Source organism: Choloepus didactylus, chromosome 18, assembly GCF_015220235.1.
Source record: "Choloepus didactylus isolate mChoDid1 chromosome 18, mChoDid1.pri, whole genome shotgun sequence".
Taxonomy (NCBI): domain Eukaryota; kingdom Metazoa; phylum Chordata; class Mammalia; order Pilosa; family Megalonychidae; genus Choloepus; species Choloepus didactylus.
In genome coordinates, this window is record NC_051324.1 from 27178008 (window position 1) to 27196566 (window position 18559).

The following is an 18559-nucleotide window of genomic DNA, read 5'->3' on the forward strand; positions in this document are numbered from 1 at the left end:
CTCTGTGGGGAAGTTATGGTGGTCTTTTCTCAAAGCAGACCTGATTATTCTCCCTGCCCAGCTTAAAGTCCTTTAATTGACATTGCTCTAGGGATACAGACTAAACTCCAAATGGATTTACAAGGTTGTGTAAGTCTATTGCTTCTGTTCCATCTTGCATTGTAGTTTCTTATCTTCTCTAGTCACAATGGCCTTCCTTACAGTCCCTCTTTCTTATCCCATTCCCAGACCTGCCCTTATACTCACTATACCTCTGCCTATTGACATAGTAATTCCTGCTAATTCTAAGCTGTTATCAGTGTCCTAAGGAAGCCTTCCTGATTGGGCCACATTTTCCTGTTACAGGCTCTCATAGCAGCATGTACCTTCATAGGTCTCATCTCAGTTGCAATTTTACAGTTATTGGTCTGATTATTTCATTAATGTTTGTCTTCGCCATCAGACTGCATGCTCCCAGAGGGCAGGAAACACATGTTTTTTTCATTGTTGTTTCTATGATGTTCAATAAGTATACTGGCTTATGAATGAGTGAATATAATTGTCAGAAAATAGGCTAGCAGTTTTGGATTACAGATATCCTGGGGTGAGGGCATACCTTAAATCATTATAGTGGGAAAAAGTCTGTAGTTATCAAAATAAGATATGGATACTAGTTGCATTGGCCTCATTTAAATGAACCATATATTCCAGCTCTATGGATTTGGGCACATCCTTTGTACTGGACAAGAGAGCTGCACAGGGTGATCATACAGTCCTCATCCAACGTGCATGTTCTCTGCCTTCCGATTTATATATATATAAAATTTGTAACATCAAAACCAGTGAGTTCCAAGCCAAAGGCATATGGATTAGCCGGTGGTGTTAGAAAAAAAAATTATTTACCCCTCATATTACTGATACCTTTTCCTAACTGTAAAGGAAATACCTAGTTTTTGTTTTTCTTTTAATAAGACCTTTCCCTGGGCCTTATTTACAATCATAGATGGGAAATCCTTAACAAAAGCAGTTTTGATTTCTTTTAAATTTCACAATTATCACTTTTTTATTGAGATATATTCACCTACATAAAATTCACTATTTTTAAGTATGCAATTCATTGGTTTTTAGTAGATTCACAAAACTGTGTGACCATCACCACCTCTAATTCTGGAACATTTTTGTCAACCCAAAAAGAAACTTCATATCTGTTAGCAGTCACTCTCCATTCCCCCTGCCCTCCAGCCCCCGGAAATTGAATTTTTTTTTAATTAAAGTTTTCTTTTTCCCCCCTGCAGAATCCAAGAAAACAGGGGCCTGAAACCCAAGGCAGTACAGCGGAATTAATTACAGGGCTTGTTCAACTGGTCCCGCAGTCACACATGCCAGAGATCGCTCAGGAAGCAATGGAGGTAAGGGGAAAATGAATTCTGGGCTCTTGAGGAAATGTCATAACTCTGTACATTTTTGATGTTTCTTTGACGTGTGGCTTGTGTAACTGATAGATAGATGTCATTTCTTGAAATGGTATGTTGGTATCTATACACTGTTTTATAAACGCCATGGGAGAAAGAAATGTTTTAGTTGTTTTATATTACATGTAGCCACAGCATTGTGCAAATTCTGATGCTTAATTAAAACATTCAAAATTTTCTAATTGCACTCAATTTTTTTGAAATTTAAATATGTATTGATCTTTAAATTGATGTATAATCACACACCATAAAGGTCACCATTGTAAAGTGTATAATTCAGTGTTTTTTGGTATATTTACAAGGTTGTGCACTCATCACCACTATGATTGAGGTGACAATCCTCCAGCCTTTGGGAACCACTAATTTACTTTTTATCTCTATAGATTTGCCTAATCTGGACATTTCTTATTAATGATATACATGTGAACTTTTGTGTCTGGTTTCTTTAACTTAGCATAAGTTTTCAAGGTTCATCCATGTTGTAGCATGAGTTAGTATTTCATTTCATTTTATGGTTTAATAGTATATGTATCATCATATGGATATACCACATTTTGTCTCTCCATTCATCAATTAATGGACATTTGGGTTGTTTCTACTTCTGGACTGTTATGAAAATGCTGCTACAAAGATTCGTATATAACTTTTTGGGTAGACTTATCTCTTGGGTATACACCTAGGAATAGAATTGCTCGGTCATCTGGTAACTCTATGTTTAACTTTTCAGGAAGTACCAAACTATTTTCTAAAGCACTGCATCATTTTATATTCCCATCAACTGTATATGAGGATTCCAGTATCTCCACATCCTTGTCAACACTTGTTATTGTCTGTCTTTTTTATTATAACGATCCTAGTAGGTATGAATGCAGCTGACTTTTAAAAAATTATTTTTATTGGAGTTATTTTACAAACACTGTTTTAGTTTAAATCAACTTTATTGAAGTTTAATTTGCATGCAGTAAAATCATAAAAGGTTTAGAATATTTATATCACCCCAAAATGTTCCCTTGTATCCTTTTATATCAGTCTCTGCCCCATTCCCCCAACACCAACCCTGGTCTGAGTTCTTTCATTATAGAGGTCAGTTTTGCCAGTTCTAGAAGTTCATATGAATAGAATCTTAGAGTATATACTCTTTTGTGTCCAGCTTCTTTCACTCAGCAAATTTTTAAGATTCATTAATGTTGTTGCATGTATTAGTTCCTTCTTGTTTTTGTTGATGATAAATAACCATTTGATGATTATACTGCAATTTATCTGTTCATCTGTGATGGGCATTTCTGTGACCATATTCATCACTGCTAAAAATAACCTTGTACCCCTGTGTAGTTCCTCCTTCCCCTTTTTTGGTCTCTGCTTGCTCTACTGCCTCCTCAGCAATCATTAATCTGCTTTCTCTTATTGTAGATTAGTTTATATTTTACGTAAATGGAATCATAAAATATACTGATTCTTGTCTGTTAACTCAGCATGATTATTGAAACATTCATCCATGTTGCATGTATCAATAATTTATTAATTTATTCTTTTCTTTAAAAAGAATCATTCCTTTTTATTACTGAATAATGTTCCATTATGTGGATATACCACAACTTGTTTATCCACTCACCTGTTGATGGACATTTGTGTTGTTTCTCATTTTTGGCTATTACTAATAAAGCTCTAGGGACTTTTTTTTTAAAATAAATTTTATTTTGAAATAAATTCAAACTTACAGGAACAGTTGCAAAAACAGTACAAACCCCATATGTAGAACTCCAGCATACCCCGACCCCCCTCCCCCAATACCCCGATCCACCACCTTTAACATCCTGTCACACCACCATTTCTTTCTTTCCCTCCCTCGCTCCCTCCCTCCTTCGCTATCTATCATCCATCATCTATTGCTCTGTCCTCTGAACATATGAGAGCAAGCTGCGCATATCTTTGAACAAACAATATAATTCACATATACCTTTCCCACGGACAAGAGCATACTTTTATGCAATCCCATTAAGCACAGCTAAGAAGTTCAAGAAATTCAACATTGATACAAAGCTTACATTCTATGTTTCCTTTTTTTTTTCTTACGTCCCTTCTGTAGCCCTTTGAGTCTCCTCTCCTCCATCCTCAGATCCCATCTAGGATCATCCTTGGCATTTAATTGTCATCTATTTAGACTGTCTTTTTTTTTTTTTTCAATTGTGGAAACATATATACAGCCTAAATCTTCCCATTCTACCCCCTCCCTAGCATTCCATTAGTGGGATTAATCACATTTAGAATGTTGCAATGCTGTCACCTTCCCACCATCCATTTCTAGGAGTTTCCCTTCACCCCAAACAGAAACCCTACTCTCATTTCTTAACTCCCCATTTCCCCTTTTCCCACTTCTCGTAACCCATAGTATGCTTTTCATCTCTATGGTCATATTCTCTGATACTTTTTTTGTGTTTACTGTGGGGCTTAAATTTAACTTCTTAAATCTATAACAATCTTGTTTTTCTTGGATACCAACTTAACTTCAATATGACATATAAACTGTGTTCCTATACTTCTAGGAACTTTTATGTACAAATCTTGTGTGTGAACATATGCTTTCATTTCTCTAGGAGTGCAGAAATCTAGCTATGTGGTCTTTATGAGAGAGACGTCTTAAATACAAGGACACTAGAAAGTAGAAAGTACAAGGATGGAAAAATATGCTATGTAAATACTAACCCAAGAAAACTGGTGTAATATGGAGATATAGAGTGTAAAGCGAAAAGCATTTCTGAAGATAAAGATGGATATTTTATTATTACAAAGGGGTTTAAACCATCCAGAAAATTAAAATATTTGAACTTAATATCAAAATATGTAAAGCAACTATTGACAGATGTAAAAGGAGAAATAGACAAATCTATAGTCATAGTAAGATACTTGAACATACTTTTCTCAATAGCTGATAAACAGCAAATTTAAGTCAGTAAGGAATAGAAGATTTCAACAATACGATTATCAAATTTGGCCTGTTTGCCAAATATAGAGCTCTACACTCAATAAATGGATTTTCTTTTCAAGTGTACATGGTATATTTACCATATCTAAACATGAAACAAGTCTCAACAAATTCCAAAAGATTAAAATCATTCAGAATATGTGTTATGACCACAGTGGAATTAAGCTAGAAATCAATAACAAAAAGATAACTTAAAAATATTTATGAAACGTCAAATGACTCCACTGTGATTTCATCCATACTCTGCTAGTAGGAATGCAAATTGGTACAACCACCATTTAAAGTTGTTTTGTAGTGTCTGCTATAGCTAGACATATGACTGATAAATTCTAAACCTAGGTATATATCCAATAGAAATGCATAGGTATGTTTATCAAAAGACACATACAAAAATATTAATAGAGGAATTTGAAATACAAAAAGACAAAAACCTGAAAACAATCCAAATCCGTCAACAGTGGAATGGATAAATAATTTTGGTTATATTCATTCAGTTGAATACCATACAATAATACAAAAGAATGACCTGCTGCAGAATCTTGCAGACATAATGTTGAGTGAAAGTTAACACAAAAGAACTTGCTGTATGATTCCATTTATATAAAATTTTAAAATAGGGAAAAGGAATCCGTGGTGATAGAATTCACAATAGTGGCTACCTTTGTGAAGGGCTAATGACTAGGAGGGGGTGTGAAAGAGGCTTATGGGATGTTGTTAATATTGATATAGGTGATGGTTACTTGGTGGTGTATACATTTATGAAAATTCATTGAGTTATATAATTAAGATTTGGTACTTTACTGTATATTCTGTATCTTCTAAAAATATTAACCAAGTATAAGCACTCGTGTATATTTGTGTACATTGCTATTGGCCCTATACATTGGTACATTTCTTACATTCTTTTTGGAAGACCACTTGATAGTATTGCCAGGAACTGAATGACAATCCATATTTTTTGCTCAATAATTCCATTCCTGTGATTTAAACCCTATGAATACAATTCAAAAGGAAAAAATTACACACACAGATGCTTATTGCTCTTATTTATAATAGGAGAATATTACAAAAACTTTAAATATTCACTAGTAAGAGAATGGGTTAATATTCAGCAGCACAACAGGCAGCATCTTGAAGCCATAAGAAGAAACAAAAGAACATTGGTAAGGGTAACTACACGGTAAATGTAACATTCTGTATTATTGTACTTTTGGTTTGTAAATGCTTTTTCTCCTCAAATTACTTAAATGGCAAATGTGTAAAACAGTGATTAAAATCTATGTTAATGGACATACTATATATACAGAGGTAATAATCTAACCCAATACCATTATAAAGAGGAAGAGGCAGAGATGTATAGGAGTAGAGCATTTGTATACTACTAAGTTGGTATTAATTTTAATTTTTATTAATTTAAGAGGTTCATTGTAATCACAAAGGTAAGCACTAAGAAAATAATTTTTAAAATATAGAGGAAAGGAAAGAAGAAGGGAATCAGAAAGGTACCATGTCTTAGTTTGCCAGCATACTATGACAAATACCATACGAGTTAGCATAAGCAGTGGGAACTTATTGTCTCATGTTTCTGGAGGATAGGATGCTGCTTCCTCCCAGAGTCAGTAGTGTTCTTGTGCTGGCTTGCTGGGGATCCTTCGAGTTCCTTGGCTTTCCTGTCACATGATGATATCCTCCCCTTTTGCTTCTGGTTTCCTGCTGACTTCCTGCTTCTCTCTGTGGACTTCTTTGACCCTGGCTTCTGGTTTCTTCTCTTTATAAGGCCTCCAGTACTCTGGTTTATGGCTTACCCTACTTCAGTTGACCACACCTTAACTAAAAATAACATCTTGAAGAGGTCCTGTTTATAGTGGATTCACATCCACAGGAATATAGATTAAGGTTAAGAACGTGTAATCTACCATAGTATACTACAAAAAGTCAAATGAATACCAAAAGAAGACAGTAATGGAGTAATTAGAAACAGAAAACAGCTAAGGGCAAAAGTAAATTCTTCCTTATTAGTTACTATTTTACAGGTAAAATGGATTAAATTTCTATTAAAAGGCAAATATTGGCACATTGAATGAAAAATCATGATCTACCTATATGCTGTCTATAGGAGACTTGATTTAGATACAAAGACATAAAGAGGTTGAAAGTAAAAGGATAGAAAAAGATATTCCATGCAAATAGTAAACAAAAGAGGGCTGGAGTGGCTATATCATTGTGAGACAAAATAGACTTTACATCAAAAAAGGTTGTAAGAGACAGAGAAAGGCACTATATATTGAAAAAGGGTTCAATTCACAAGAAGGTATAACAATTATAAACATATACATACCTAATAACAGAGCCCCAAAACATATGACAGAATTGAAGGGAGAAATAAATAGTTTTACCATAATAATTGGAGACTTTGTACACCATTTTAAATAATTGATAGAATATCTAGACAAAGGTCAGTAAGGAAATAGAGGACTTGAGCAATATAAACCTATTACACCTAATAGACGTAGATAAGAGCATACCACCCAACAACAGCAACAGCAGAATACACACTCTTTTCAAGTGCATGTGGATCATTCTGTTGGATAGACCATATATTAGGCTACATTTTAAATCTTAACAAATATTTAAAGATTGAAATTATATGAAGTATCTTCTGATCACAATGGAATGAAGCTAGAAATAACTAACAAAAGGAAAGCTGGAAAATGTATAAATATGTAGAAATTAAACATACTCTTAAACAACCAATGGGACAAAGAAGAAATCACAAGGGAAATTAGAAAATACTTAGAGATACGTGAAAACAAAAACATATCATACCAAAACTTGTGGGATGCAGTGAAGGCAGTGTTCAGAGGGAAATTTATAGCTGTAAATGCCTACATTGAAAAAGAAGATTATATTTCATACCTAAAGGAATTAGAAAAAGAAGAGCAAGCTAAACCCAAATTAGCAGAAGGAAGGAAATAGTAATACTAGAGTGGAGATAAATGAAATGAAATAGGAATAGAAAAACAATAGAGAGAATCAGTGAAACCAAAGTTGGGTTTTTGAAAAAGTCAATAAAATCAACAAATATTTAGCCAGAATGACAAAGAGAAAAAGAAAAGGACTCGAATAACTAAAATCAGTAATGAAATTAGGGACATTACTACCAGCCTTATTGAAATATAAAAGCTTATAAGAGGGTACTATGAATAATAGTTTACCAACAAATTAGATAACCTAGGTGGAATGGATAAATTCCTAGAAATGTACAAATTACCTAAACTGACTCAAAGGGAGATAGAAAATCTCAACACACCTATCACGGGTAAAGAGGATGAATCAGTAATGGGGGGGGGGGGGGGTTTGAAAAGGGAATTCCAGAAATGGATGGCTTCATTGCTGAATTCTAGCAAGCATTTAAAGAAGAATTAACTCCAGTCCTTCTCAAATTCTTCCAAAAATTAGAACAGGAGGGAATACTTCCAAATTCATTCTTGGAGGCCAGCATTACCCTGATACCAGAGTCAGATAAAGATAACACAAGAAAAGAAAATTACAGACCAGTATCCCTTATGAACATAGATGCAAAACCCTCAACCAAACAGAAGGATTTATTAAGCATGATCAAGTGGGATTTATCCCAGGAATGCAGGGCTCATTCAACATAAGAATCAATGTAAGCACCATATTAAGAGAATGAAGGGAAAAAAAAAACACAATCATCTCAACTGATGCAGAAAAGATGTTTTACAAAATTCAACATTCTTTCATAGAAAAGCACTCAGAAAACTAGGAATAGAAGGAAATTTCCTCAGCATGATAAAGGGTATTTATGAAAAACCCATAGCAAACATCATACTCTGTCACAGGTTTGTCTTCTTTACACCTCAGACTTGTGATCGCAGTTGTAATAGGCCTAAGCCTCATCAGATCACAATTCAGTCATTTTGGGCTTCAAGGAAGCTTCCACTCAAATATGAGTATAGGACAGACAATAGTTTAAAAGTAAAGAGCACTCAAGACAAGAATTGAATTGTTACATATATTTACCAAAGGGGTATTTAAGGTATAAGGAGCAGGCTTACAAAGTAATAATAAATGGATACATTACCAAGCCTGGAAACTCCAGCTTCTGCAGTTGCAGATGGATGTGAGATAAGCGTTCCTTCCAGTCTGAGTCACAGAGTATATATAAAGCTTTTGATTGAGGTTGCATCCTCAATCAGGGGAGCCTTTGATGGAGGTTGCATCCTCAATCCAGAATTTTTTATTAAGACTTCAACCTTAATCATTGAGTCATACTCTATTTTTATGCTTAACTGGCCACTATATCGTGTCTCTCACTTCTCCATCTTGCTTGGGCCTGTTTAGCTTCTTCTTCAGTACGATCTTCTAATATAGGACTTGAAGGATATGAATCATCTGTCCCAGTTATTATAGCAAGGCCTTTCCACTTTCTTTTGTTTGGAAATTGTACTTGAGTATTTTGTGGCAAAAGTTCTGTTAAGTAAACCTCAATATTGGAAGGAATAACTGGCTCTCCACTATTAGAACAGAAGGCATTAGGTGGTATATGAGAGCAGCAAGGCTCCACAGCTGTCTGAGGGAAGGAGCCAGTGTCTTCATTTTCAGATTCCTTGGTAGAAGTACTGCCCTGCAACAACTCAATGGTGAAAGACTGAAACCTTTCTTCCTAAGATCAAGAACAAGATGAGGATGCCTACTGGCACCACTGTTATTCAACATTATATTGGAAGTTCTTACCAGAGCAATCAGGCAAGAAAAAGAAATAAAAGACATCCAAATTGGAAAGGAAGAGTTAAAACTATCCCTGTTCACAGATGGCATGATTCTATGTTTAGAAAATCCCAAAGAATCCACAAGAAAGTTACTAGAACTAATAATCAAATTCAGCAAAGTTGCAGGATACAAGACAAACACCCCAAAATCAGTTGTATTTCTACATACCAGGAATGAACAATTGGAAAAGGAAATTAAGGAAACAATTGTATTTGCGGTAGAATCTAAAAGAATAAAATACTTAGGAATAATTTTTTACCAAGGAAATGAAAGACTTGTATACTAAAAACCACAAAATATGGCTGGAAGAAACTAAGGAAGACCCAAATAAATGGAAAGACATCTATTTTGTGGATTGGGAGACTTAATATCAATACTACCTAACGCAGTCTACAAATTTAATGCAGTCTCTATTGAAATTTTGCAAAAATTGAAAAGCCCATCCTCAAATTAATATGGAATTGCAAGGGTCCTCAAATGGCTTAAAAGTCTTGAAAAAGACCAAAATTGGAGGACTCATACTTCCTGATTTCAAAACTTACTGCAAAGTGACAGTAATTAAAACAGTGTGATATATGTGCAATTGTGAAAACCTTGTGACTGACACTATCTGGATCCAGTGTATGGGCAGATGAGTAATCAAATAAAGACGAAATATGTATATATATGAGGGGATAACGGTTATGGGATGTTTTGGGTTTTCTTTTTTCTTTTTATTTTTTTTAATTTTTTAATTTTTATTATTTTTTAGGGGGGATAATGAAAATGTTCTAAAATTGATTGTGGTGATGAATACAGAACTACATAATTACACTGTGAGCCATTGATTGTATACTGTGGATGGATTATATGGTGTGTGAATATATCTCAATAAAATTGCATTTAAAAAGAGTGTGGTACAGATCTAGACACATAGACTAGTGGAATAGGTTTGAGAGTCCAGAAAAAACATATGCATCTATGGCCAGTTGATTTTTGACAAGAGTGCCAAGTACGTCTAATGAGGAAAGAATTTTCTCTTCAGCAAATGGTGCCAGAACAACTGGAATTATATAAGGAAAAGAATGAATTTAGTCCCCTACCTCTCACCATACAAAAATTAATTCAAAATGGACCAAGAACCTAAATAGGAGAGGTAATGCTCTGTAAGAAAACACAGGGAAATTTCAGGAGCTTGTATTAGGCAACGGATTCTTTGATTTTAAAACGGAAGCATGAGCAGCAAAAGAAAAAATAGATAAATTGGACTTCGTCAAAATTTAAAACTTTAGTGCATCAAAGGACACTACCAAGGAAGTGAAAAAACTTACAGAATGGGTGAAAATGTCTGGAAATCATATCTCTGAAAAAGGTTTAATATCCAGAAAATACAAAGAACTCGTGTAACTCAGCAACAAAAAGAAAAACAACTCAGTTTAAAAATGGGCTAAGGATTTGAATAGTCATTTCTCCAAAGAAGAAATACAAATGGCCAATAAGCACAAGAAAAGATGCTCAACATCATTGGCCATTAGAGAAAGGCAAATCAAAACTACGAGATGCCATTTCACCAAGTGGGTGTTACTAATGAAACAAACAGACAAAAGAAACGGAGAATAACAGGTATTGGTGAGGATGTGGAGCAGTCGGAACCCGCATACGATGTGGTGGGAATATAAAATGGTGCAGCCTCTGTGGAAAACAGTTTACTCCTCAGAAAGTCACATACACGATTGCCATATAACCTGGCAATCCCACCGCTAGGTGTATGTACCAAAGAATTAAAAACAGGCACTTAAACAGATAGACACCAGTGTTCATAGCAGCATTATTCCCTATCTCCAAAAGGTGGCAGCAACCCAAGTGTCCATTAACAAATGAATAGATGAAACAATGTTCATATACAGTTATTCAGCTGTGATAAAAGATGAAATGCTGATACATGCTACAACATGGATGAACCTTGAAGATAGCATGTTCAGTGAAATAAGCCAGAATCAAAAGGACAAATATTGTATGATTTCTCTAATATAAAATATTTTAAGCAAATTCCTAGAGACAGAAAGCATGACAGAGTTTTTACCGTGGGCAGGAGAGTAGGGGTAATGGAGTGTTATTCTTTAATGGATACGAGTTTATGTTTGGGAAGATGAAATGTTCTGGAAATAGTGGTAAAGGTTACACAAAATTGTCAGAGTATTTAATGTCACAGAATTGTAAACTTAAAAATGGTTAAAATGATTTTTATATTCTAACTTAGCACAATAAAAATTTTAAATGTTCATGTTTAATGAGCCACAGGCCACCATCTAAACCTGAGAGCATTAATTGTTCAAGGGTCATAGTGAAGTCAGCACTAGTGTGATGCAGGGAATCCCTTTGACCACACTAGTCAAGTGATGAAATGGTGGTCCTTTTTAAAGCATGGTGTGAAAGACCTGAGTGTAATATTTTGTAATTAAAATAAAAATAAAATATTCAGTGGCTAGGGAGTGATATTTCTTCTTGGTGAACTATTAAGCATCCATCAAAACATGAAGATCACATGGCCAAATGGAAAAAAAATTATAAAATGTCAAATGAGTTTACTATGTTTACAGCTTTGTTAAAATATATGTGGAAAAAAAATGGAAGGCAAAAGGAAAACTAAAACGATCATATTATGGTGAGGAGAAGGGTAACACTTTTCCTTTCAATATTTAAAAAAATGTTTTATCAAACAAAAATGTAAATGAAAAATTTGCCACTTTAGAAAACATGTGAAGTGCTAGTAAATTGTACTAAGATTTTGCACAGTAGTGAGAAATGAATTTTAATTTGTGCTCATTTTTCTTGATGTAAACTTTATAGCTTTTGAAGATTCTCGCAAAAAATTGCAGTTTTCTATAGATAACTAAACGTAACTGCAAGAAAACATTTTAAAATAAGATAATGCCATTCTGGTCCTTATATAATTTATAACTTTTAAAGTTATAAAGTGGTCCAAGGTTAGATGTTTATTTTTGTCTTTTCCTAGTGTGAGGCAGGTTATCAGTGTAGCTCTTTGCAGTTTATGCATTTGGTTTGGTTTTTCCTTTTTTTTTTTTAATTCATTTTTGTTGAGAGATATTCACATACCATGCAGTCAAACAAAGCATACATTCATTTGTTCACAGTACCATTATGTAGTTGTGCGTTCATCACCAAAATTAATTTTTGAACATTTTCATTACCACAAATAAAAATAATAAGAATAAAAATTAAAGTGAAAAAGAACAATTAAAGTAAAAAGAACATTGGGTGCCCTTTTTTTTTTTTTTTTTTTTTTTTTGCCCCCATTTTTCTACTCATCCATCCATACACTGGACAAAGGGGAGTGTGGTCCATATAGCTTACCAATCACATAGTCACCCCTCATTAAGCTACGTTTTTATGCAATCGTCTTGAAGATTCATGGGTTCTGGGTTGTAGTTTGATAGTTTCAGGTATTTACTGCTAGCTATTCCAATTCATTAGAACCTAAAAAGGATTGTCTATATTGTGCGTAAGAGTGCCCACCAGAGTGACCTCTCGGCTCCTTTTGGAATCTCTCTGCCACTGAAGCTTATTTCATTTCCTTTCACATCCCCCTTTTGGTCAAGAAGATGTTCTCCGTCCCATGATGCCAGGTCTAGATTGCTCCCCGAGAGTCATATTCCACGTTGCCAGGGAGATTCACTCTCCTGGGTGTCTGATCCCATGTAGCGGGGAGGGCAGTGATTTCACCTTTCAAGTTGGCTTAGCTAGAGAGAGAGGGCTACATCTGAGCAGCAGAGAGGCATTCAGGAGGAGGCTCTTAGGCACAATTATAGGCAGGCCTAGCCTCTCCTTTGCAGCCACAGTCTTCCCAAGGGCAAGTTCCATGGTAGAGGGCTGAGCCCATCAAACCACCAATACCCTATGTCTGTGAGCACATCAGCAACCATTGAGATGGGGAAGCCCAACACCCCTGCATTCTCCACCAGCTCCTCAAGGGGGCTCTGCATATTTTTTTAATTGTGTTTTTTTTTAATAAACTCTTTTTTTTTTAATTAACTATATAAAAAAATTTGTTTTTTAAAAACATATAATAAAAAAACATTTCAAACAAACCATAACAAGAGAGTAAGAAAAAGACAATTAACCTAAAACAACTACTTTACTTCCAACATGTTCCTACTCTACCCCAAGAAAATAATCTAATATAGCAACATTTCTGTGAACTTGTTCCTACCATACCCACCAGAAATTAACAAACCATAGTAATTCCTGGGCATTCCCAGGACGTTAAATTTACCCATGATAGCTTATCTGTTCTTATTGGGTTATCTTTCCCCCTTCATTAATTGCTCTCTATCACTAGTTCCTCTACATTCTACATTATAAACCATTTATTTTACATTTTTCAATGTTCACATTAGTGGTAGCATGTAATATTTCTCTTTCTGTGCCTGGCTTATTTTGCTCAGCATTATGTTTTCAGGGTTCATTCATGTTTTCATGTTTCACGACATCATTTCTTCTTACTGCCACCTGGTATTCCATCGTGTGTATATACCACATTTTATTTATCCACTCATCTGTTGAAGGACATTTGGGTTGTTTCCATCTCTTGGCAATTGTGAATAATGCTGCTGTGAACATTGGAGTGCAGATATCTGTTCACGTCACTGCTTTCAGATCTTCTGGGTATATACCGAGAAGTGCAATTGCTGGATCGAAGGGTAACTCTATATCTAGTTTCTAAGGAACTGCCAGACTGACTTCCAGAGTGGCTGAACCATTATACAGTCCCACCAACAATGCATAAGAGTTCCAATTTCTCCACATCTTCTCCAGCATTTGTAGTTTCCTGTTTGTTTAATGGCAGCTATTCTAATTGGTATGAGATGGTATCTCGTTGTGGTCTTAATTTGCATCTAATAGCTAGTGAAACTGAACATTTTTTCATGTGTTTATTGGCCATTTGTATTTCCTCTTCAGAGAACTGTCTTTTCATATTTTTACCCATCTTGTAATTGGGCTGTCTGTACTATTGTCATTGTAGGATTTCTTTGTATATGCAAGATAATCAGTCTTTTGTCAGATACATGGTTTCCAAAAATTTTTTCCCATTGAGTTGGCTGCCTCTTCACTTTTTTGGCAAATTCCTTTGAGGTACAGAAACTTGTAAGCTTGAGGAGTTCCCATTTATCTATTCTTTCTTTTGTTGCTTGTGCTTTGGGTGTAAGGTCTAGGAAGTGGCTGCCTAATACAACATTTGATTTGGTTTTAAGAAAAAAGAAATAAATTCTTTTTATTAGTCACAAACAGTGTGTTGTTGGAGTTTTCATGAAAGGCTTTAAAGAGGATTAAAGAGTCACCAAATTCACGGACCAAGGACTGAAAGGAATGTGCAAAACTTAATAGTGTTTGCTTCTTGTGGGGAGCATTGTGAAATTGGGGTTGGGGTAGGATTGGTTTGAAGGAAGAGTAAGTTTTACCCTTTATACCTCTGTTTTAATTTATGTAGCAGTAATATATTTAATTGATATTTGAAATGAATTTACTTAATTTTTGTTAACATTCTTTGAGCCAAACTCCAATTTCAATTATATGGTAAATTATAATCTCTTAGGATGAATAATCTGCCATGAAATGGAAGATCTATTTTGCTTCCCTCTCCCTCTTTTTTTTTTTTTTTTTTGTACTGAAATCCAAGTCTTTTTATTTAGGCCAGTTGTGAAGTATCAATAAAAGCATCGTGTAATTTATGGCTTTCATTTTATTTAAAATTCAACAAAATCACGTGTAGTACACCATGACTACTGCCAACCATGTGACAGGCACTTTGGGGGTACAAAAGTGCATCTATCAGCCTGCTGTTTTGGAAGAATGTAGAGATTTGGTTCTCCCTCAGTTTTGAAAAATAATTATTTATCTGTCCTGTCCTAAAAGAATTTTTGGCAAGCAAAGTACTTCCCTTTACATTTTGGCCAAGAAGTAAAATAATGCTGTGTGTGTTAATTTTGAAGCCTTCCTTTCTTGAGAGTTAGCTTTATGTTCCATACAGTTCTTTGATGTTTATTGAAGTCATTTTGTTTGTTTCTTAAAGCATTTTTTACATGAATATAGTTTTATTCTGAATTCGTCATTTAACTTTGTATGTGTCATTTAATGTGAGAATGATAGAAATAATGTGATTTCATTCTGTATACAGTTTTGATCTTTCAGCCATTATTTACCCAGATACTGGATTTTCCAGAGTTCTTTTCTTTCGCCTTTTACCATAGTTAAGGCTACAATTAAAATAGCTTAATTTGTTAGTATTTGTCAAATATGTACCCAGTGTTATGGTTGCTAAAGACTTTGAGTGAAAGTCTTTTCTCTTCTCTCTCTTTCTTAAAATTCAGGCTTTGCTGGTTCTTCATCAGTTAGATAGCATTGATTTGTGGAATCCTGATGCTCCTGTAGAAACATTTTGGGAGATTAGGTATATGTACTCTTATTTTTAAATTCAGTTATAAATATTTGCTTTGTATTAATTTTAATCTTTATTTTTAAATTTTAACTATTTTGTGAAACTTGATTCATATCTTGAGAGGTTTTATGATTTGATATTTTATTTAACTTTGATATTATTTATTAATAATTAGAATTTTTCTTTGTTTTAACTGTAAGAACAGTATCACTGCAGCTTAGAAAATAAATTTTGAAAATCATGCTACATTTTATCACCCAACCATAAGTACTGTCTTTTGGTGTAGTCTCTTCTATTTCAGATTTCTACATAGTTGCAATTGTGTTTTTAATACAGTTTCACAATTGTAAATATAGTGTTAAAATTTTGTAACTTTAATAGTATACAATATTTCAGTTCTTTAAACCATGACCTTTCATAAATTTTTGGTAACACTAATATTTTGATGAACGAATTAAAGGATATCTGCTTAGAAGTAAAAAATATATGCGGAATTTTATAATATATTTCCTAGATTATGTAAATTATTACCTTTTAATGAGTGCAAAAGCAATACCTTGAGGAAAATGTAAATGAGTGAGCCTCAAGTTTTGCCTTTGTCTTATCATGGCCTGGATGCACAAAGTCATTTGGGAGCTGAGTTAAAATCCCAGACTCTAAAGCAGTGCTCTCTGAGAGTAATGTACTGTGACCTATATATGTAATTTAAAATTTTCTAGTTGCCACATTAACAAGTGGAAAGAAAGATTAAATTAATTTTAATAATACATTTTATTTAACCCAGTGTATCTAAAATATTACTTCAACATGTAATCCATATAAAAGTTATTAATGAGGTATTTTACATTCTTTTTTATTTTCATAAAGTCTTCAATATTTGGTGTGTGTTTTACACTTATAGCTCATCTCAATTTGTGCTAACACATTTGAAGTGTTCAGTGGCAACGCATGGTTAGTGGCTGCTGAATTAGTGTAGCTCCAGAGCAGTGATCAGCAAACTTTCTTTAATGGGCCAGATGGTAAATATTTTAGGCTTTGTGAGCCATGTGGTCTCTGCTGAAAGTATTGAGTTCTGCTGTTGGAACAGGAAAGCAGACATAGGCAATATGTAAATGAATAGGCATGGCTGTGTTCCAATAAAATTTTATTTACAAAAGCAGACAGTGGACTGGGTTTTGTGTGCAGGCTTGTTTTAGTTAGATAATGTTGCCGAAATGCAATATACCAGAAATGGGTTGGCTTTTACAATAGGGATTTATTAAGTAACAAGCTCACAGTTCTGAGGCCATGAAAATGTCCAAATCAAAGCATCAATAGGTGATGTTTTCTCCCTGAAGACTGGCTACTGGTGGTCTTGAACTCCTCTATCACATGACAAGACACATGGCGGATGTTTGCTAGTCTTTCCCTACTCTTTCAGGCTTCATTGCTTTCAGCTTCTTGCTTCCATGGCTTTCTCTCTGTTTCTGTTTCCTTTCTCTGTCTTCTGTCTCTCTTAGCTTTTGTCTGCTACTCTCTCCGGTTCTCTTTTAAAAGACTCCAGTAAGAGGATTAAGACCCACCTGGGGCAGGCCTTAAACTGAAATAATCTAACCAAGAGGTCGTACCCACAATAGGTCTACACTCACAGGAATGGTTTAACATTAAGAACATGATGTTTTCTGGGGTCCATAGAAACAAAGTCATCGTTTGCTGATCCCTGCCCTGGTTTATACACAGTCTAAACTATGCTCGTGGTCTGTCATTTCTTTTTAAGTTCTCTGCAAGGATGGGATGTATGAATGAAACAGTTTTTGGGGAGTAGAATTGTTTCTTTTATTTCCTTTGATGTTGCTGTTACACTTTGATAAACATTTTTCTAAAATAAGCCTAGAAGGGAAAATAAGCTGCTCTAAGCAAGTATATATTATGTGAGAATGCCATTCGAATGTACTGATTCTATCTGTATTAGCTTATATATTGACAATGCTAATACACTGAACTTTGTGTTCCTGCAGCTCACAAATGCTTTTTTACATCTGCAAGAAATTAACTAGCCATCAGATGCTTAGTAGCACAGAAATTCTCAAATGGTTGCGGGAAATTCTGATCTGCAGGAATAAATTTCTTCTGAAAAATAAGGTAAACAAAATGACATTTTTTAAAAATGGAAGAATATTTGGAATGGTATTGGAAGTGGCTAAGAAATGTTTATTACCCAAATCAGGTCCTCCTCCAGCCCCTCTCTACTACAGGGTCCTCAAGAGAAATATACAGAGGACAGTGGCAGAAAAATCGACATGTGATAAAAACTTATTCTGAGGCTTTGGTCCTAAAACTACAATACTGATGAGTTCTAGCAAGTCAAGCAGGACTCTGTGGGGGTAGCCTTAAGAGAAGTGGGGACCACTATAATGAAAGTAGATTGAGGAGCATATTCCATCTTTCCTCTCAAGTTCACACATAAGACTTTGGATCTTATGGCTAGGCTAGTTCAGAGAACATTATCTATCAGGAAGCTGAAAGGAAGAGGTTGAGGGTCCTCAATCTAGGTTTATTTCTATTCCTCCCTTAAAGGTTCCACTTCTTGAAAATATCAGGGTCTTCTTCTTTGGGGTGGAGAGAAATTTCTTCTTCTTGAACTGTTGAAACAGTGAAGAGGTTGTGGGAGATAGAAAAGAGCCTTAAGTTTCTTTTAACATATTGTTTCTATAATTAATCAGCAAATTAAGAAATAGTTTAGGGGGGGTACTTGATTTAATGAGTTTTTATCTATTTGTGGAATCATAGCTGTGAGAGACTTTAAAATGTAGCAAACTCATGCTTTTTAGTGTACCACACAGCTTGTTAAATTTTCTCCTTATTTAGAAATGCACTAATGGTGGTTTTATTCACATCTGGCCTATCTTAATTTAT

At 34.6% G+C, this 18559-nt stretch overlaps 1 protein-coding gene across 5 annotated transcripts in view; it reads left to right on the forward strand.

The window, feature by feature from the left end:
* The window catches only part of NF1 (neurofibromin 1), a 357521-nt gene that overhangs the window by 163869 nt on the left and 175093 nt on the right, over positions 1-18559 (forward strand). For all 5 annotated transcript variants that reach the window (XM_037809844.1, XM_037809847.1, XM_037809845.1 and 2 more), the window contains exons 14-16: positions 1275-1388; positions 15597-15676; positions 17662-17785. In XM_037809844.1, the coding sequence (XP_037665772.1) occupies positions 1275-1388; positions 15597-15676; positions 17662-17785 (318 nt within the window). The remainder of the gene's footprint in view (positions 1-1274; positions 1389-15596; positions 15677-17661; positions 17786-18559) is intronic.